This window comes from Ochotona curzoniae, unplaced genomic scaffold, assembly GCF_017591425.1.
Source record: "Ochotona curzoniae isolate NIBS_2020 unplaced genomic scaffold, NIBS_Ocur_1.0 scaffold_4763, whole genome shotgun sequence".
Lineage (NCBI taxonomy): Eukaryota > Metazoa > Chordata > Mammalia > Lagomorpha > Ochotonidae > Ochotona > Ochotona curzoniae.
In genome coordinates this window covers 6401695-6422724 of record NW_024467123.1, presented here as the reverse complement: position 1 = coordinate 6422724, position 21030 = coordinate 6401695, and the positions used below count along the sequence as shown (strand labels likewise).

At 51.4% G+C, this 21030-nt stretch overlaps 2 protein-coding genes across 2 annotated transcripts; both read right to left on the bottom strand.

Moving 5' to 3' along the window:
• Positions 1 to 2361: 2361 nt before the first annotated feature.
• LRIT2 (leucine rich repeat, Ig-like and transmembrane domains 2) lies at positions 2362 to 6009 on the bottom strand. The gene is made up of 3 exons (XM_040970397.1): positions 5900 to 6009; positions 4819 to 5600; positions 2362 to 3119 (listed from the first exon to the last, which is right to left on the bottom strand). Exons 1-3 carry the CDS (start codon positions 6007 to 6009, stop codon positions 2362 to 2364), a joined length of 1650 nt encoding a protein of 549 aa, XP_040826331.1.
• A 4257-nt stretch (positions 6010 to 10266) lies between these two features.
• LRIT1 (leucine rich repeat, Ig-like and transmembrane domains 1) lies at positions 10267 to 19354 on the bottom strand. Its single transcript, XM_040970489.1, has 4 exons — positions 19230 to 19354; positions 14833 to 15299; positions 12391 to 12696; positions 10267 to 11237 (listed from the first exon to the last, which is right to left on the bottom strand). The coding sequence occupies exons 1-4, from the start codon at positions 19352 to 19354 to the stop codon at positions 10267 to 10269; spliced, it is 1869 nt and encodes a 622-aa protein (XP_040826423.1).
• Positions 19355 to 21030: the final 1676 nt, after the last annotated feature.

The following is a 21030-nucleotide window of genomic DNA, read 5'->3' as shown; positions in this document are numbered from 1 at the left end:
TGTCGAAGTCTTTCACCAGGAACACAATCGCATGCGGTCCACCTCTTAGAAATGGCAAATAAAATCTGTTCCCCAAAGGCCAAGCCGTATGCCCGCTCCCCTCTTGTGTTTGTTTTCTGACTCTCCACTCAGCCTTCCTGACACAGTGCCAAGCTCAGCCTTCCATCTGGCTCCTCTGGTGGCCGGAGCCATCCCGACTGCCAGATTCTACTCTCCAAAAGCCTGCTAAGTTGTGTCCGAATTGTCACCCGTAGGTGTCCAGTGTGGCCTGTTTATCAAAGCACAGCCCCACGCAAGGGGATGGGATCAGGAATTAGAATCAACTGCCTCCCCATGCCATCCTGCAAGGGCAGGACAAGCCCCAGGGACTTAAAGCAGAGCCACGCTTGGAAATCTAGTGGCCAGTGTGAGTCACACTGGAGAAGGGAGGAGGGCCCAGCAGATGTGGTCAGATGTGGAGGGACGCTACCCATGGAGTGGAGTGCAGGGACGGGGACAGGCAGCCAAGTCCCACTGCATTCAGGGATAACTGGGTTACGGGGCTGCCTCCTCAGTCACACGATTTCAGGCCTGCAACTACACGCCGAAACAGCGTTAGAAGCCCAGGTGAGCTGCTGAGACAAAAACTGCAACCTGGGCAGGCCTCCCTCTCTGATTCTAGAACAGCAGCCTGTGGACCAGCAGTGAATTAGCCCAGAACAATCAGCCTCCACACTGGTGGCTGAGCTCAAACTTTCTAATCAGAACAACTGAGGAAGTGCTTTACAGCTTCACAGCCCCAGGGCTGATTCTGGATTCAGCCACTGGAGTGTGACTTTAGATAAGAGATGGAGTCTCTTTTTATCCAGGGTGCAAAGGATTGTTGCTGGGTGGATGACAAGTGCTAATATATGCAAAGCACCTACCATGGAGCCTTGTAGCTACTGATAAGGCCTCGGGCAGTTACTAACCTTAATTGGGTTAGAGTTCCTTTGAGGATGGCTGGCCCACAGAGCTGCCTCATTATGCTGTCATCCATCTACAGCCCTGGGCACCTGTGTGCAAGAAGAGGGCAGAGTGGTCTAGGACAATAGGGCAGATGTCACAATACCCGTCTGGGACCTGTGCAGCTTGCAGTCTGAGCTTGGGAATCTTCACTCTGTGGGTGCAAGGAAGTGACAGGATGTCCCTAGGGGAACCTATGGGACTCTGTGCTCAAGCAGCTGTCCTTCTGGGACCATGCTGGCAGAGTGGGGTGGGGCAGGGGAGTCACAGGCCCCCGTATCTCTAAAAACTCCAGGAATTCTGTCTCTCTGATGACTAGAAAGCTGGAGAGAATCCTGGACCAGCAGACCTGACATGGAGATTGGCCTCTAATGGCAAGGCAGTGATGCTTCTTTAGCAGTCTTTTTATTAGCCCAGCCACTAAAGTCCTCTCCTTGAATGCGCAGGGATCCCCTGTGGGCACTGGTTCTAATCCCGGCAGCTCCACTTCCCATCCAGCTCCCTGCTTGTGGCCTGGGACAGCCCAAAGCCTTGGGACTCTGCACCTGTGTGGGAGACCTGGAAGAAGCTCTTGGTTCCTGGCTTTAGATCAACTCAGCTCCCAACCCTTGTGTCCATTTGGGGAGTAAATCAGCAGACAGAAGATCTTTCTGTCTCTCCTCCTCTCTGTATATCTGACTTTGAAATAAAAACAAATAAAACTTTTTTTTTAAAAAAAGCAGTCCTTTAATTTTTATTTTATTAAGAATAATTTCTCCTAATGATCAAAATAAAATAGATGAAGAGATAACTAATCAAAATAAAGCACAGTTATCAGTATTTAAAGATTGTTTTTATTATTTATTTGAAAGGCAGAGTTACACAGAGATAGTAACAGACACACATAGATATTTTCCACATGCCGATTTATCCCCAAATGGCCATGACGGCCAAGGCTGGACCTGGGTGAAAGCCCAAATTCTGGAACTCTAGCTATGTCCCTCTCTGGGTGGAAGGGGCTCACGGATCCGGACCATCTTGTGCTGCACCCCTGGGCACATTAGCAGGGACCTGGATGGGAAGCAAAGCAGCTGGGACTGAACCCAGTGTGCATATGCGATGCTGGCATTGCAGGAGCAGCATTAACCAGCTGCACCACATTTGCCCTCAAAACAATCAATTGAACAGAACAAAGTCCCAATGGTTTTGCTCCATGAGGACAAGGACTGTGATCTCCTTTCCTCTATTAGGCTCCCCGGGTCAAGTTCAGTGCCTAAAACACAAGAGAAACTAGACCAATACGTGTTGAGTACATCAGTGGGGACATGACGAGCTTCTGGGCAGGGTTGGCTTCTACGGCCAGAGGCTCACCCAGTTTGCACCCCAACCCTGCGGGATTCAGCTGCCATCTCCTTCCCCTTTCTCCTTGTCCACTTCAGTGTCTCTGTGGCCCTCAGGGTCCTCCCAGATGATCGAATGCTCTCTGAAGGAGCTGTCCCTGTCCTGTGGGGCTGCATGGGGACACCTGGGGACTTTCCTGTGACGAGGACAGCAGAAGAGGCCCCATTGGCGGCAGCTGCAGAGGCCCTGGGCCACCCAGGCATAAATGGCCACGGGCACTGCCAGCAGCACAACACATAGGACCACCGTGATGTGCAGAAGTCGCTCTCGACCCTCCAGTCCACTGCCATCTCTGCCGGTCACAAAGATCACACATTGGCCATGGTGTGGGGGCTGGCTGCCCAGGCTGATGCATGCCTCGTACTTTGTGCCAGGGAGCAGGTCTTCTACGGCGTACGTGTCGATGCCAGGGCCAATGTGGACCACCTCCTTCTGGAGAGCCGCATCCGATGCCACGTACAAGGTGAACCACTCCTCCTCAGGGCCAGTGGCCACGGCTAGCCATTGCAGTAAGATCCCATGCGCCGTGGGCTTGACGACCCGCAGATCCACGTAGGCATGGCCCTCCGAGGGGCTGGAGGGAGAGAGAGGGGCGGGCAGGGCCTGGGCGGGTTGGACATGGAGGGGGATGATGAGCTTGCTCCTACCCATGGAGTTGGAGGCCAGGCAGGTATAGTTGCCACTGTCTACAAGGTGGGCGGCCGGGATGGTCAGCTGCGACAGAACTGCATCGGCTGCAGTGGAGGAGGTCAACACTGGGGGAAAGAAGAGCGAAACAGTTGGTGGGCAGCTGGGATGTGTCCAGCCATACCAGGTGCTAATAACCACTCGGTGGATGCCAGGTGTTGGCCTCCGAGCAAGTCCTCAGCTCACACATTGGGAGGGTGAGGTTGATAGCAATTCATTCACGAGAAACATGCATTGAGAAAAATCTCTACCTGGATTTAAAAAAAAAAGTGTTTGCACCCACATAGGCTTATTATTTCAGTTTCATTTGCCTATACATTTGTATAGGGTCCTGGCAAGTTGCTTAAATTTTCTTGGCATTAATCTCCTTGCCAATAAAGTGGGATGCTATAGCCTTTACTCCATAAACTTGGTGATAAGCTTCCAGAAAGTTTAGCTGCTGTTATAACTAGAGGTGGTGGGAGTAGGAGGGGGTAGATTTTATCGGTGTCAAAAACAGTCAGTTTCTGAGTGGTGTTCAAAGAGGCTACAGGAGAAAAAAAAAGCTGTATTTCTCCTTTTTCAGTATTTACTCTCAAGTCAACAAGAGATGATCAGATAATGGGTAAAAGTGGGAAAAAGTGATTCTTTTAGTTTTCTTCTAACCAGGTATATCAACTGTTTGGTCAGCCAACTATAATTCCTACATTTTTGGCCTGGTCTCCTAGATGGGGCACCAAAAAAAAAATCCGTGCTGGTTTCAGCAGCTTCAAGGCATCCCTTGGGAGGCCACCCCTGGTTTTGTGGGATGTGCTTCCTCTACAGTGTTTGCTTGAAGATGTTGGCTCTGATGGGGACAGGACAGGTGGGCTTGAGTTCCGCTCCTGAGGCATCCACTCCCTGTCCCCCACTCCTCCCCCTTAAGCCCTAAGTGTTGCAACTCCAAGCCAGTAAGATCAGACCAACAGAAATTCAAGAAGCAAGATGTAGTCACTATGCAGCACTCCCAGGCCTTTTGCTAGGAAGTAACCAAGGCAGGGAGGAGACACTCATTTAAATATGTATTCTCAGTTCCTACCCTCGATTCCCGGGGTCCAAGTCTCCCAGAGAGACCTCCGAATCTGACTTCAAACAGGCCATCTCAATATTCACCTGGATGATGTTAGCAAATAGATGACAGGTAAACCTCTAGAATCCGTTCTAAAATTCTAAAATGTTTGGCATAGTGTTTTGAAAGCACTCAAAAAGATATTTGTCCATATGCAAATTTGTAGTATTTAAAAATGTGCTGAAGCAGCCTAGCCTGTTTATCTGCATGTCTATGTGTATGTTCTAGTGAGATCTATGTGCAATCACTTACAACAATCCTGACATGAACACGTATTTGAGGTACTGGTTAAGACAGCTCTTATATCAGAGCGCCTAGGTCCAAGTCCTAGCTTTGTTCCTGATTCTGCTTTCCTGATAATGCATAACTTCAAAGACGGCAGCTAGCTGAGTTCTTACCACCTATGAGCCCCTGGCTTCAGGGAATTTAGGGAGTGAGCCAAAAGATGGGATCTTTCTCTCTCTCTCTCTGTCTTTCACACAAAGCAAATAAAAATAAAATAATGCTAACGATGAAATACTGTTTTGGCATCTTTTGTGATGCAGTGAGTATAATTTAGGTTTTACTCAATCTCACCTAAACTATCTTTCGTGGCCAAGCCGATGTAGAATTTCTCCCATTGGGTCACAATAGAGCTCTCTCTGGCCCCCAGACATGCTGAACTGGCGTGTGTGACTTACCATCAAATTCCCTCCACGTGCTTAGAGGGTAAGTCCATGCAATGGTTGGTGAGGGTCGGGCCTGGGCCAAGCAGCTCAGGGTCACATTCTGTCCCACCTGGATGGTGACATTGATGCTAGAAGTTGAGATTTGTGGCTTCATGCAAGCACTGAGCTCAATTTCATGAAAAAGCTGCCCTGCTTTGGAAGGAGGACCCTGGCATATCAGGTAGGAATTCACCAGTATGAATGGGAGGATAACAGACTTGAAAAACTGGACAAGCCCCCTGAGGCGACAGTCACAAACCCAGGGGTTGTCATGGAGGGCCAGCACCATGCTAGAGACAACTTGGCCTCTGCATCCAGGTTGTTGGCATTTCTGGTAAGCTGGCCAGTTCAAGAAAACGCTCTTGGATACCACGGTGAGTCTATTGTAGGACAGGTCAAGGAAGGTCAGGCTGACCAAAAACTGAAGAGCCAGCTCGGGGAGGACATCGATCCTGTTGTGTTTGAGATCCAGGACACGCAAGAGAGGCGTGGCGTGGAACACCGTCCATGGTACTGAGCTCAGCTTGTTCCCCTCCAGCCTCAGCTCTCTCAGCAGAGGCAGGTATTCCAGGGCTCCCAAGTGCATCACAGTGAGGTTGTTAAAGTTCAGCCAAAGATACTCCAAGGCGCTCATGTTGGTGAAAGACCCCCGGGGCAGTTCAAATAAGGGTGAGTTTTCAATTCTCACTCGTTTGAATTCTTCAGGAAGGTTTCCCGGTATCTTTCTCAAAGAGAGAGACATGCACTGCAGAGTCCTGTGTGAGAAACCAGAAAAGCTTTCAGAAGAACACTCAGAAGCCAAGAAATGGATCTGACCAATCCTAGCTTCAGATATGCAAATTAGAGAGTGAAATATTCACTTGAAATAGAAGGGTTAAACATGCTTTGGTTTAAACAGAAATACACAGTTCACTGAATCCCAGCAATGTTTGGAAGGACCCTCATAGATACTTTATTGACTTCCCATTAATCCTAGGCCTGATTCCACTCCACATCACCCCCAAATGAATCCCAAGCCCCTCTAACCTTCTGGTTTCTTGCCCACATAGCGCACCTGCCAAAATTTTCCTCTGAGCAGGTGCATCCTTGCAAACAGAGAGGTTGAGCTGCTTGTGTCTCCAACCAAACAAGAACTAGCAGGACATGGTGAAAAACTGGAGCCATATTTCTCTGCAAGAAACTGCCCTGTGTGTTTTGAGTAAGTTTAGTCCCAGCTTCTAAGTGGCAAAGCCTATTATGAATAATCCTTGGGGATATAGGTCAGCACCAGCGGCAAAGCACTGGAAGGCTTTGAGGACTGTGCTGGCCCTGATCACTGGTTCAGGAGGAATTCATGCAGAGAAAGCTATGTCTCCTAACTAAGGTCAGAAAATTCACCCTTCATCTGGTTATTTTTAAAGATGTATTTATGCAAAACAGCAGTAGGAGAAAGAAAGAGAGAGAGAGTCTTCTGTCTTCTGGCTGGTTTCTCCAAAGAGCTGCAATAGCCAGGCCTGGGCCAGGAACTGCGTTATGGTTTCCCACATTGGTAGTAGGAGCTCAAATTCTTGAACCATTTTCTGTTGCCTTACCAGCTGCAACAGCAGGCAGCTGAATTAGAAGCAGAGCAGCCAGGACATGAACCAGCCCTGTGGTTTGGGATGCCAGCATCGAAAGTGGTACCAGCTCCCTTTTTCTTGTTCTTGAGCCTGGAAGGCATGCTCTGAGTCATATGTCCAATTCCACCCTGGTTCTGCCTGCTCTTGGTCTCTGAAAAAGGAATCTGAGACCCAAATAAGTCATGCTGTTCTAAACACCAGCATTCAAGATGCTTTATCATGCACAACTGGCTCCTGATACCCATGTTTGCAGCTGTCTCCTCAACATGAAAGCTGATGGTGACTTACAAATTACTCTATAATCACTGTTGTCAGTTCTTCCTTAGCACCTATCATGCTGTAGCTCTGCTTCTCCTGCACAGACAAAAGAAAGACAGACGGAGAAGGGTAAGGAAGGGATGGAGGGATGGAGGGAAGGAATGAGGGAGGAAGGAAAGGAGAATCTTGCATCCTTTGCATACTCCCCAGATGCCCACAACATCCAGGCTTGACCTAGGCTGAAGCCAGAAAGCTAGAATTCCATCTGGGTGTTGCATGTGGATGTCAGGGGCCCACACACCTGAGCCATCATCTGCTATTTTCCAGGGCACCTTAGCAGGAAGTTGGATCAGAAGCTGAGGTGGTGGGACTGAAACTGGCACTTGAGCATGGGTTGTTAGGTGTCCCAAGTGGCAGTTTAAGCAGCTGCACCGCAATGTAGAGTTTGTAAACCCTAATTTCTCCTCTAAAGAGTGAGAATATTAAAAAAAAAAAAAAGCTCTTATTGCTTCTCAGAATTCTTAAGTGACATAAAGCAAAGCACCTGGTATACAGTAGGAGCCTAAGAATTCACCTGCCATACCCACAGACAGTGAAAGACCAGAGACCTCCTCCTTCCCTATTAACTGGAAATTAATAGAAAATCCCCTATTTATTTCCAAGTGAATACTGAAATTCCATGGGTTCCCATGAGACTCATGGTATACATTTTACCCGATGAAAGGCCTCAGTTTGAAACAATCAGCTTAGAGGCCAACCAGTGACAGGGGCAGGGGGAATGGATCACCAGCTAAGCTGATTATAATCCAGACTTTCCATCCTCATCAGCTGCATTTGCTGGGTATCCCCTACAGTTTAGGTGAAATTTGAAGTTCCTTTCAAGCTAAAAATACAAAGCAATGAGCATGCCGTGGTCACATGATGTGTGGCTGACATGGAGATGTTTTCCCCAGACTCCTGTTTAAGGAAGGGGTTGAGGCTCGGCAAGGAGTGGTACCCCAAATCCAGGGACTGAGGGTGGGAAGCTGTCAGGGCCTGTCAGGCTTGTCAGGGTTAATGGGAATATGTGGCTCCACCCATAGATATCACACTAATGAGTCATCAGAAAATCTAAGTTTCCTCCCATCCCTTTCTCCTGCTTAGTCAATATTGGATAAATTGAAACAAATTCATACTTTCACATTGCTGAATTTTCTCAAAGTTTAAAAAAAACTGACTGGATAATAGTTGTCTTAAGGTTAGTAATGGTTCCATGCTGTTTGGCTCAGATAATCATTTAAAGATAGCACTTGGGGGTCATTTCAATAGATGGCTACGTTTATTTATTGCATTGATATTTCTTCTAATTTGGGGGTATCTGTACTCTCAAATGTTAAACAATTAGATTGCAGTGTTCGGTCTCTAAAGACAGAGCAGAAATACCCCAAATCTAGGATAAGGGGTAAACAAACCATATCCCACGGGTCCATTTTCTCTGATTACTTGTTTTGTAAATAGCATTTTGTTGGAACATAGCCATGCACCTTAGCCAAGCATACAGTTTATGGTTATTTTTAGATTCCATCAGCAGAGTTGTCATAGCCACAGAGCCTAAATATTTACTATCTGGTGTTCTTTCTAGGAAAAAAAAATGTGCTGACACCTTATGTAAACAATGTTCTCATAAAATCCAACCAAATAATTTCTCTTACCGATAGCTGTGGCCCACATGTTGTAGCCAGATACACCTTCCAGGTGATGCTAGATTCTAAAATATGAAGCTCCAAGTTCATGAGCGTTAAGGTTCTGTTTCCAGCGAGTCAAAAGCAACCTATTTCCATGGTGAACCGGCTGCACTTCAGAGATCCACGCTGAACACAGATCCTGAGTCCAGCCAGAAAATTGTTCACCACTCACCTATATAAACCAAACATTCCTTTGGTCCTCGGCTTCTCATCTGTAACATCAAAGCCAGCCCTGCCGCCATCCCCTCCCTCCACGGGTTGTCAAATGGACCAAATGTGAGAGAACTGGCATAAATACATTGTTAACATTTTAGTCAATGTGAGATGTGAGGTGCAACATAGCAACTTTAGAAATCATCAGTTTATTTCGCGTCAATGTTCAACATGATACAGGAGGCCCTCTCGCCTGACACTAGCAGACTAACTTTCTTGGGTCATTTAGTGTATCAGTATTTCCACAGCTATTACCCAGAAGGCTTGGAACCAGCTGCCCTGGCGCTCCTCTCACTGGTGCTCAGCTCAGCCCAGTAGACACAGAACAGACTGAGCCTTCTGTAGGGAATGTTTCCTTGTTCTGATATGGAGATAATGCCTCAGTGGATCCCCCGCCTTAACATGACTGCACAGGAATCCTGCTTGAAGGTGCCTTGCCTGGTGACCGGGAAGGCCCAGAGACACCGGCAGAAACCAAAGTGGGCTTCAGTAAGTCACACAGACTGCCATGTGGGCAGGGGTGAGCCATGTGGCAGACATTGCAAGTTTGATGAAGTCCCACCCCCTCATCCCCTGGAAGCTCTCTCAGATCTCTCCAACCTGACACCATTTGGAGAGCAAATCAACAGTGGACTCTTGGATGTCACCTGTCTCTAGTCTTTATTCAAAAATCGAAGGATTAGCTCTAGGAAGGATAGACCCTAGAGAATAAAAGTTAGAATTCAATGGGAGCACAGTAAGTGTGCATGTGTGTGCATGCACACCTACAAACACAACAAATCCATAGTGAGGCTTCTGTGTGTGCCTATGAATGCACAACCATGTAACACAGATGCAGTAGGGAACTACTGACGGTGGATCCAAAGTCCCCGGTCCAAACTCCAGTGCCACCACACCCTGGCTGTGCATTTTTGGCATGCGGAGTTCCTTCAGCCCTGATGCAGCCAATATTTCCTGCTCCAGGTTGACCTCCATGGGAGAGGCACCCTTCCTGGGTTCAGGAAAGCTGAGTTTGGCCATGCAACTTGCTTTGGCAGAGAGACCAGGCAGAAGCGACAGTGTGCCAATTCTGAACCAAGATCTGAAGAGGCATCCCACAATAGCTGCCATCCCGCTGACGGCATCAGCCTGTCCCAGCAGCCGCTGACGGCATCAGCCTGTCCCAGCAGCCACTGCCACTCTTCAGCCCAGGACTCTAAGGAGACACACCGAGCACAGTGGCCCTGGTCACCCAACAGTGCTGTGCGTGCAGGTGACCACGGGCATTTTGTATTTGTTTGTCATACAGCAAACACTCACAGATGCAGGAAAGGTACTGATAGCCTCCCTTCTCTCTCTCTCTCTCTCTGTTTCTCTCCAGGAGAATGGGGAGAAGGATGGGCCCTGCTTCAAATACGTGTGATGAGTAGATGAGTGGATGTATCCAAGCCCTTAGGACAGCCCCTTGCTTCCTAAGTGTCAGCGGTTGCTGCTAGCAATGCTGTTGTCAGAGGTATTAGTGAGGCAGGTCCCCCAGCAGACCCGAGGGGCCAGCCTGCGCCCAGGCATGATCTCCGTGAGAGTACTGTGAGAATTGAAGACAGAGAGCAGACTCAGCAGGTATGTAAGCAGCAAAGGGCTGGCACTCCTCAGCAGAAGTACTCATTGAACCGTCTTCCCACCCCGGTCCCAAAGGCCTGCGAGTCCAGGCTGGATCGGGCAGAGAGGAGCCTGTCGGCTTCGCTAAGGCTGTTCCTGGACAGCTCTTCAGAGCCGTCATCGCTGTGGCCCAGCCTCTCCAGGTTGACGTATGCACCCGTGGCATCGGTGGGGCGCGCAGAGCGGCACTTGCGGCAGCGCCGGCGGAGCGCCCCGCAGCACACGAGCAGCGTGGGCGGCAGCGCAACGATGGCGGCCACGCTGATCACCACGACGTTGATGAGCCGCTGGGTGTCCTCAGCGTCCACCACCTCGTCAGTGGAGAAGATGACACACTCCTCTCGGCGGGGCAGTAGGCCCCGCGCGCACACACAAGCTATGTACTTGGTCTTGGGCGCCAGGCCCTCGATGGTGATGCTGGTCTTCCCCGGCCCCACCATCACGCGCCGCATATTGCGCTGTCCGAAGACGGCATAGAGGACATTGAGGGCAGTTGCGTTCGCAGTCTGAGGGACCTTCCATACCAAGGATGCGCTGTGGTAGGTGTCCCCTACCACCTTGAGGGCCCTCACGGGCTGGGGTCCTGCATGCGCCTCCCAGGGTTCTCCCGGGACACCCAGGTGGAGGTGCTGGAGTGGGAGTTCCTCTCTCACACCTGGCCCAGCTGTTGTGGCCAGGATGGTGGGCTCAGCCAGGTGGGACACGTGCCTGGCCACCAGCTTGTTGTTGTAGGCAGCAGCGGCAGCTTGGGAACCTTTGGGCCTCCGTGCCCACAGCGCCCCCAGGCTCCCTGCGTCCTCAGTGGAGGTCTGAGGCTCCGTGACCAGCAGGGAGATGAGGGTCTCCGAGGCTCCCAGAAAGTTCTGGGCCTGGCAGATGTAGTCTCCTGAGTCGGAGTGGGTCACTTCAGGCAAGCCCAGCAAGGTCCAGCTTGTGCCATCACCAGAGAACTCCTCATGCACTGTGGAGAGAAAGCCACAGGAGACAGAATGCGTGGACCCAACAGTCAGCGCCAAGCTCCCTTCCAGGGCCAAATCTACAGGCCCTGGGTTGCACTTGCTTTCCCGAAGATCCTGGCAGACTGAGAAAACAGACTGCTTAAAGAGATCGTGATGGCCTAGGCTCAACCTATGGAAGCCCCCCACTCCATCCCAGGACCTCAACTGAGGACGTTCAGACTCCATCAGAACCCCAGGTTTGGGTGGTGCTCCTCACCACTCCAAGCCTCCCACCAGGGCAGGGCAGGCAGGTGCATCAGGAATAAGTGGGTCAGGGTGGAGGGTGAACCTCCACTGGCATTGCCTTACCCATCCTCACCTTCCTGCTTTGCATGAGGGAGCTGCTGATGGCATGTCACCTGCCAGTTGGTTTTACACTCACTGCTACACAGCAACAGTTGCCAAACTAGCCTCCAGAGACTCTGAAGACAGCTGGGAGGGACATGAGGTCACCTGATCAGGTACCCTATCACCCACTTCCTGTCTGTTGGACCACGGCAGCCCCCACCCAGCCTGCCCATGCAGCCTAGCCACAGCAGTACAGAGCCCCTGACGATGTGTGTGGGAGGCCCATCTCCTCCTAGTGCGCCAATCCAGGAGCCAGTGAGATCCTTGGTTTACTTATGCATGAACAAAGATGGATAACTGGGTTGCCCCGTAAAGCCCAGCCTCCATCCATGAGCCACAGAGTTCAAGGTGACACACAGAATTCAAAGTGATACATGGAATTTATGCACAGAATTCACAGATGCCCCCATGGGGAATTCAACAATGATAATTCATGTCATTAATCATTCCTGTGACACTGGCTTAGAACCTACACCTGGGAAACTTACTGCCAACATTAAACATACTCAGCTTCTGATACCTCTCAGAGAGGACCCCAAGACTCTGACAAAAGGGTTAATAGGATGGCACAAAGGAGGCTGAGAATCCTTGCCCACATTCAGTCCACTGCCCCATGCCCCACCTCTGTGCAGATCCCATATGACTCTGCTCAGATACCCAGGCACCCAGCCTTGCTTTGACAAACGCCCTCTGACCCTGCTCGCACTCCTCCTTAAGATGCAGACCCAATCTGGAGGTTCAGTCTGACAGCCCCAAGGGATTGCCTACCTGTGCCATTGAGCGGGCGTCCATTAGCTCTCCTCCAGCTCATTTCAGGCCCAGGAACCCCAGTGGCCCCACAACGTAGAAAGACTGTGCTGCCCAGAGGGGACCTGACACTGGCCACCCCTGGACGGAGCTCCGGGCCCTGGCACTTCTGTAGTTCCAGCTGGCTGAAGGCCACTCCAGCCAGGTTTCGAGGGCTGGCACACCTCAGCCTGGCCTCGATGAAGATCAAGGTTGGGGCACAGTCATCCAGGAGGCGAGCCAGGTCGTAGAGTCGGCAGTCACACAGCCAGGGATTGTCCTGCAGCCCTGCCAGGGTTTGGGGGGATGATAAGGTAAGAGGTTAAGCCCTGGCTATTCAGAGTCCCAGGCACCACACCCCTTCCACCTTGGGAGTCAACTACACAGGCTCCAGACACACCTGCTGTTTGAATGCTAGCATGAATGCTAGCATCTGCCTCTCCCTACCCCAGGCTGCAGTAAGGATGAAAATAAAGTCTCAGGCCCTGAGTAGGCCACACAGCAAGGCAGGCACTGCTGCCACTCTGAGACTGATTCTTTCAGCTCACTGCACTAAGTATTTCTGCAATCATTGCAATACGCCCAAACCCATGTCTAGAAACACTCCCATCCCTGAACTCTCACCACAAGCCTCCCAATGCAAGTAGCATTTTCAGTTGCATCCTAACCGTGACGGGAGCTGCGTTGGGCTCTGAGTCCTTTGACATGGGCTTGACTTGGGGCTTCCAAGGAGGGTGAGGATGCTGTGACTCCAACTCCTGGGATTGCATCCCCTCCCTTCTCTACGCTCACACTGAAGTCTTCAGAAGAACTCAGAATAGCTCACTGCACTCACCCCGCCAAAGTGCAATGTGCCCTCCATGCTAAGGAAGGTAGAATTTCTGTGGGCAGAGTTCTTACGTTTCTGAAATGCAAGGTGAATACATCTAACCTGAAACCCTTTTCGGCACTCTCCCCCAGCCCCTTCCCAAAGACTTGGTAAATTTGACAGTGAGTTCAAGATCAGTGACATATCTGTACATCTGGAAATGAGGATGAGCCTTCACACACACACACAGATACACACACACACACCAGTGACTGTTGCCTTGGTTAAATACATTGAATGATGCACCTGCAGCCCAATAATCACTGTTACCTCATTCTTTAATAGTGAGCTACCTGGCCATATCCTGTTACAAAAGACTCCCCAAAGAATTAACAAAGGCAAATTTAAACCACCATGAAGATTTTTTCACCCACCTGGCTGGCACAAGTGAAATGTTTTGGGTATTTTAACTGTCAGCTCTACAAAGGAGCAGATGTCATCTGTACTGTTCACTGCCATGTTCCTAATATTATTCTCTGCATTAGAAAGCAGTCAAATGTGCTTGCAAGTAGGACAGCACATGAAGCTACCACTTGCGATGCTAGCATCAGGTGTTGGGCTGTGGCTCTGAGTCCCAGCCACTCTGTTTGCAATCCATCTCCCTGCTAACGTGCAGGGGAAAGTAGCCAAAGAGAGCTCAAATGCTTGGGCTCCTGCCACCCATGTGGGAGACCAGGATGGAATTCCTGGCTGGCCTGGACCATGGTAGCCACTTGGAACATGCATCAAGGATGAATGATTCTCTCTTTCTCTCTCCCCCATTCCCCCTCTCTTTCAGTCTGCCTTTTGAAAAGCCACTTGTGGAGTGAACATACGATTGACTGACCTCACACACCAGTAAATGGGAATGACAATTGACCCAACCCCTTTGGAAACAATCTGATTTTAAACTGTGTCATACACACAATCCATGATCAAACAATTCCACTTTCCAGTTCCTCTTCTTCTGAAATATTTGGACACACTCACAGGGTTGCAGCACTAAGAATGCTTTCTGGGACATTAAATGTGTTAACAAAGCAATGGGAACGATCTGAAGTCCTCTGAAAGCACATGGCTACATAAACCACAGCCCAGCTGTGCTGAACTTTGAAAACGAACTTGAATTATTTGTAGTGATTAAGAACTATCCCCAGGGGCTAACATGATGGTATATCTGGTCAATCTTCACCTGCAGCACTGGCATCCCATGGCTGGCACCAGCGCATGTGCCAGCTGCTCCACTTCCCATTCAGCTCTCTGCTTATGGCCTGGGAAAGCAGTGGAGGACAGCCCAAAGCCTTAGGTCCCTGAACCCATGTGGGAGACCTGAAAGAGGCACCTGGCTTTGGATCAGCTCAACCCTGGTGATTGCAGTCACGTGGGAAGTGAGCCAGCAGCTGGAGGCCCCCTCTGTCTGTCTCTCTCTTCTCTCTGTAAAATATGCCTTTTAAATGTTAAAAAATGTATATATTGATTCCCTAAAAACAGAAATATCTCCAAGCCACATCGCTGGTTGCCATAGTGCTGATGAAGGCCCACCAGCTTAGCTCCAGCTGAAAGATGGCACCTCTTACCTAGGACCAGCCTGGCGCGATGGCTGGGCAGGAAGGGCTCGGCCTTCAGGGCAGCCCAGGCGAGCAGCAGCTCCTGAGGCAGCCTCAGCAGCTGGTTGCTGGAGAGATCCAGGAAGGTGAGGTTCCCCAGGAAGCGCACCGCCTCGGGTGGCACAGCCGAGAGGCGGTTGGCTTGCAGGTCCAGCAGCCGCAGCTGGGGGGTGTCGGTGAGAGCTGCCCAGGGGAAGTTGGCCAGGCGGTTCCCGGGCAGCCGCAGCTCCCGCAAGCGCCGCAAGCCCCGCAGCATGAGGGCGCTGAGCTCGCTGAGGGCGTTGTATGGCATCCACAGCTGCTCCAGGCGGCCCAGCAGCCGGAAGGCCTCGCCGGGCACCCTGCGTAGGGCTGTCCGCTCCAGGCGTAGTCTGCAGGTGTCCAGCGGGACGTTCGCGGGGGGCAGGGTCATATCGGCGTCGCTGCACACCACCGTTCTGCTCACAGAAATGAGGGCTCTTGGAGCAAGCGTCCAAACACCACCCCACCGCAGCCAACTCCCTCCCCGAGACCATCCTCAGGTTAACAGGGGATGCCAATCGCAGCGTGCAGGTCATGCTGGACTTCAAAGGGGGCATGCCCAGAGCACATAACCTCGCATTTTCCACCTTGGTGGTGTGGGGTGAGGAGAGGTTCTTCCTTGCATGGGCTTTACCCGGCAGAGGGGAAGGCGTTCCCGAGAGGGCCATTTGGTCCTCGCTGGTCTGAAGGACCTCCCAGTTGAACCATGTCCCATTCCAACCTGAAGTACCTGCTGCCATGCACTAAGAGCAGAAGCTACTGAGCAGTCCTGCAACCGCCCAGTCCCCGGTGGCATTACCCCTGTGACAAAAGGGTTTGTTTGGAGCCCGGCACGATGGCCCCGGCATGATGACTCAATTGACTAATCCTTCTCTTACAAGTGCTGGGATCCTCATGAGTGCCCCATGGGCAGGGGACCCAGTGGGGCCTGGGTCCCCTGGCCTGGGTCCCTGTGCACACCTTGTGTGTTGGGTGCCCGGTCTTTGAGCCCCAGGAGAGGGAAGTTTAGTGAGGCTCAGGTCCCCTGGCCTGGGTCTCCTGGCCCACCTGTGCAGTGGGTGCCCAGTTCATGAACACAGGCAGCGGGGATCTGGTGGGGCCCAGGTCACGTTTCCCAGGGCATTAGGCCTTCCTGCATGAACACATTCTCCCCAGTGGAAAAGGCAAAGCAGTGAACACAGACCCTGATGCACGTGGAGGATATAGCAGCTCGATGGGGCCTGCAGAGGACATGTGGTACCATAGCAGGAAAAGAAACAGAACATATTAGACTACTACCCCAGTCACAGCAAAAATCTGGGAGACTTGAGGTCGACCAGGTCAGCCAATGGACATTGGGAGGGCTCCAGAATCCTTGACCAGATCGACAGCATTTCAGATCTACCCAAAGCGCTTTGGCAGAACCCTTGGAGCGTGCATCACAGCAGAGCCCTGTGTTGATATCAGATGCCCTGGGTACTGAGGCATGTGGAAGGCTGGGTGTGACTTCTCCCTTTACCTCTCCCCTTCCCCCATAAAGAGGAAGAAGAAATTACAAATTTGGAAACAATGATCACACCCACTTTTCTCTTATCCTTGATCCTTCCCACCCTGATCAACTATGTAAACATAATCAAAAATGTAAAAATTTTTTTTAAAAAAGTGCTGGGATATCATATGGGTGCCAGTCCATGTCCTGGTTGCTATACGTCTTGTGCAGTTCCCTGCTTAGGAACTGGGAAAGCATCAGAGAACGACCCCAACCCTGAGACCCTGCACCACGTGAGAGACCCAGAAGAAGCTCCTGGCTCCTGGCTCAGCTCTGGCCATTGCAGCCATTTGAGGAGTGAACCAACAGATGGAAGATCTTTCTTTCTGTCTCTCCTTCTCTGTAAATCTGCCTTTCCAATAAAAATTTTTATGGGAGACTAGCAAGATGCTCCTGGCTTTGGACTGGCCCAACCGTGGCTGTTGCCGCCATTTGGGAAGTGACGCAGCAAAGGAAAACGCTCCTTCTCTCTCTCATTCTATTACTAACTCTAACTCTACTTTTCAAATAAATAAATAAATAATAGAAGAATTTGTGGAGGCTTGCATTATGGTTTGTCAAGCTAACCTGCCCCCTGGGATGCCAATATCCCATATTTGCAGGAGTCTCTTCCTGGCTGTTCCACTTCTGATCCAGCTCCCTGCTAATGCACCTGGGAAAGCAACAAAAGATGGCCAAATGCTTGGGCCCCTGCCACCCACATGGGAGACCCATGAAGTTCCAGGCTCCTGATTTCTGCTAACTCAGCTCTAAATTGTGACCTTCTGAGGAGTGAACCAGCAGGTGGAAGATATCCATCTCTTTGTGTGTCCTGTGCGTGCGTACTGGGCTGGGCTGGATTGTGCTATGCTGGGATGGGTGGCTGTGCTGGATTGTGGTGGGCTATGCTGTGCTGTGCTGAACTGGACTGTGCTGGGCTGGGATTTACTTTGCTGTTTTGGGCTGTGCTGTGCTGTGCTGTGCTGTGCTGTGCTGTGCTGTGCTGTGCTGGGCTGGGCTGTACTGGGCTGTGCTGGGCTAGGCTGTGCTAGTCTGTGCTAGTCTGTGCTGTGCTGTGCTGTGCTGTGCTGGGTTGTTTCTTATAAAACATGCTCCCAGTGGCACCCACACTCCTGGATGCATACCAGACCTCTACTAAGTGAAGGATGACATGTAAGGCTATCACATACATAGCTCCTGTCTCCAAACAGTCCTTCATCTAGTTAAGGAAGTAGAGGGTTTAAAGGCAATGATATTGCCAGGAGAAAGATCTGAGTATAGGTGAGAGGCAGGGTTGCTGGGAGAATGATCCTGGGTGACGGGGAAATTAAAGGGAGCCAAGGGAAGGATGAAAGTGAACAGGAAAGAATCCCACTGCACAAGTCCCCACAGCACAGGCTGGACAGAGCATGGGGACACGCGTGCAAGGGACCCAATTAAAGCTGTGCCAGCAACCCCATTACCCACCAGGAGGCCCACCCTGCTGGTAGGAGTGTGGAGCAAGGACAGCTTGCCCAGGTGGCTCAGATGTGAGCACCTGAGTAGAGGCCTAGCAGTGCAGGAGTCTGAGCAGGGTCCACACCCCAGCCAACTCAAGAGGGCACCCCTGCAGCCTTCGTAGGACAATCTGCACAGATGGACTGGTACACAAAGACCACAAGCCTGCCAGGCAAGTAGAATCAATTCTGAGAGCTCTGAGTTCCACACTGAAACTTGTTCCAGACTGGGACCCTGGAAACTGATCTCGGAATATCACTGTCCACCTTAAACATCACTCGGTTGCCTGGAGTGCCTCCCTGGTCCCAGAGGGGAATGGTCTGGGAGACACCAAGGGAAAGCTGAGATCCAGGACCAGATCCACAAGTGAGACTGTGTGACCGAGCCCCATGCTCTGGGTGAGAAGAGGCCCTTTTTGTCGCTCTGATCACACTGTCTGGTCACTGGCTACACCTCAGCCTCCTGAGGGCTCCCCTTCATGGAGCCTTCTATTCTGTATATGCATTAGGGCATCAAACTCACTAGCCATAAACAGAACTCTTCTTGTTCCTTCCCTGGGGACTCTTCCCCCGCCTCTGCCTTTCCTTGTCCTCTCATCAACCCAATACCCACTGCTAAGTTCTGTGAAAGGGTAGCCCTGGGTGACCTTGTTCTACTCATCAGAAACTGTCAAAGTCTCCCCAGTATCCATGGGAGACAAGGATGAAGGGAGAGATGGCGAGAGATGGAGTTCAGGAGGTGTGGAAGAGAATGGAAAAAGCCCTGAACCCAGGCGGAGATGCCTGAAGAAGGCAGGCCATGCAGAGGTCATGAAAGGACAAGAGAAGACCAGGAGCTACAGTCGGAGACAGAGCAAGGGTCCCAGATGGCAGGTGCAAGGAAAGGGATGAGGAGCAGAGGGGAGCAGCTGGAGACAAGGAAAACAGCGAAATGTCAAGGAAGAAGGAAGCGAGCGTGCAGAAGGATGGGCACCCCCATCGAGAGGGGCTGAGTCTGGCCAGAAAAGGCTGGGGAGATGGAAGGAATGGAAAGGAGTAAGGAGAGGAAATCAGCAAAGCAAGAGGGAGGCGAGGGAGGAGGGGACGGGGATCTTCCTGGACATGCCTGGATGGGCACTGGCACACCTGCCCCAGCCATGTAGAGGTACCTAGAACATCCCCAGCCCAGAGATCATGCAGAGCAAAGTCCCAGGGTCTCTCCCAGTCACACAGTTTGCTCATAGCCTCAAGTGGGCTATGGGGGCCCAACAAACTGCTGGACATCCAACCCTCCCATCCCAGTGCAGCAGGCAGAGAGACTCCCGTCCCCTCCTTTCACACACACTCCCCACCCACTGCCATACCTGGCCTTGCTGCCATCACTCAGGATATGGAGGCTGCAGCTGCATTGAGAAGGGCAGGAGCCCCTGACCTGGGGGGGCCCTGCAAGGACCAGGAGCCAGAGCATGCCCACTGCCACCACCCACATGACTCCTGGCTCCTCTCTGGCCCCAGGCAGGGCCCCTGTCCCTGGTCAACTCCGTCCTGCCAACCCAGCAAGACCGACAGCTGCCCACTTGCTCACTCCTAGGATCCCCTACACACACACACACACACACACACACACACACACACACACACACATACACACGCCTGGAACCATCGGATAAGCACGGGCAGGCTGGGGATTAGGGAAGGGAGTCCCAGCCATCACACTCAGCAGCTTATTGCTTCCTGATTCGCCCAGCCTCAGAGTGGGGGCAGGGGCCCCTCCAGAGCGGCAGCCTCAGGTCCGGAGGGGCCAGGACCAAGCCTTCAGAGCAGATGGGTAGCCACCATGCGTTATGCTTGTGGGCCTAGGCATGCCAACCCAGCAAGGTCTGATGAAGAAAGACACCTGAGGCTCGCATGCACACACAACATACCTGGCTTTGGACCAGCAGGTGCCGGCCCCCAACCCTTCCCCTCTTATAATTCGGCCAACAGGATTTTCTCAATGCTTACCCCTTGTACCTCCACCTCCTCCTCCCTAAACTCTCGGAGCCCTGCTGCTCCTTCCCACACCTCTGCCTTTCCCTCCTCCTTGTCCCAGATCCCCTCACCTTTGTATGTTCACTCAACCGCGCTGTGCCCTCTTTTCCCTACCTCAACCTTTCTTTCTCTTCCGTTGTGAAATCTTTCTGATCTTGCAAATATGGGCAAGAGAGCAGCATATGTACGACCAGCAACCCAAGTCAGACTCTGACCATGAGCTCAGCCTGGAAGAGTCGCCTGGCTTGGGTGGAAGGGAAAGTCTGGGAAATGGGTGTGTGCAGAGCAGAGCTGAAGGTTGAGGAGAACACGGCGGTGACAATGCAAAGTGTTTCTGCCACGACTCTTGTCCCAACACTGTCCATCCGTTCCTGTAAGACCCCAGACTGATCTCCCACCCTTTTCACATACATATAGTTTTAAGACTTGTTTCTTTATTTTAAAGACTTATTTATTTTTAGTTGAAAGGCAGATATTACAGAGAGACACAGAGAGAGGTCTGCCATCTATTCATTCACTCCCTAAATGGCCACAATGGCCAGAGCTGATCTGATCTGAAGCCATGAGCCAGGAGCTTCTTTCTGGGCCTCCCCAGAAAGGTGCAGGGCCCCAAGGAGCCTCTTAAGCTATCCTCTGTTGCTTTCCCAGTTCCTAAGTATGGAGCTGGATCAAAAGTGGAGCAGCTGGGACATGAACCAGCACCCATTTGGGATGCCAGCACTTGTAGGCACAGGGTTACCCTGTATGCCTTCACTCAGGCCTCATTGCCCCCCACCACACACACGCACACACCTTTTTCTAAATAAATATTGGTGGCAAAAGAATCAATGTGACAAGCAAAAATATAACTCATCATCTGCAGGTTCATTCCTCAAATGCCCCCTGTCCCCCAGCCAAGACCACAAAGCCAGCAGCCAGCAACAGCCCAGGTCTCCCGTTGGAGGAAAGGAACCCAGTGATTTGCCTGGGCTGCACTGGCACATAGATGGAGCCAGGCATCGAAGCCAGAGGCACAGGCTCCTCACCCAGCAGGCTGAGCACGTGGTCCCTCAGGCTGACTCTTAACTGCTTTGAGCCACAGCCTGTTCATCTGACATGACAAGGATAACGGATTGAAATCATGGCTGGAGTCAT

Bases quoted from the DNA above. Each gene is read 5' to 3' on its own strand.
- LRIT2 (XM_040970397.1), bottom strand. From the start codon at position 6,009: ATGGCTCCAGTTTTTCACCATGTCCTGCTAGTTCTTGTTTGGTTGGAG. The intron at 5,601-5,899 runs GTGCGCTATGTG...TTTCTCACACAG, and splicing joins TCAGAGGAAAATTTTGGCAG to GACTCTGCAGTGCATGTCTC. The intron at 3,120-4,818 runs GTAAGTCACACA...TCTTTCCCCCAG, and splicing joins CACGTGGAGGGAATTTGATG to TGTTGACCTCCTCCACTGCA.
- LRIT1 (XM_040970489.1), bottom strand. From the start codon at position 19,354: ATGTGGGTGGTGGCAGTGGGCATGCTCTGGCTCCTGGTCCTTGCAGGG. The intron at 15,300-19,229 runs GTATGGCAGTGG...TTCTGTGAGCAG, and splicing joins AGTGATGGCAGCAAGGCCAG to AACGGTGGTGTGCAGCGACG. The intron at 12,697-14,832 runs GTAAGAGGTGCC...AAACCCTGGCAG, and splicing joins TCGCGCCAGGCTGGTCCTAG to GGCTGCAGGACAATCCCTGG.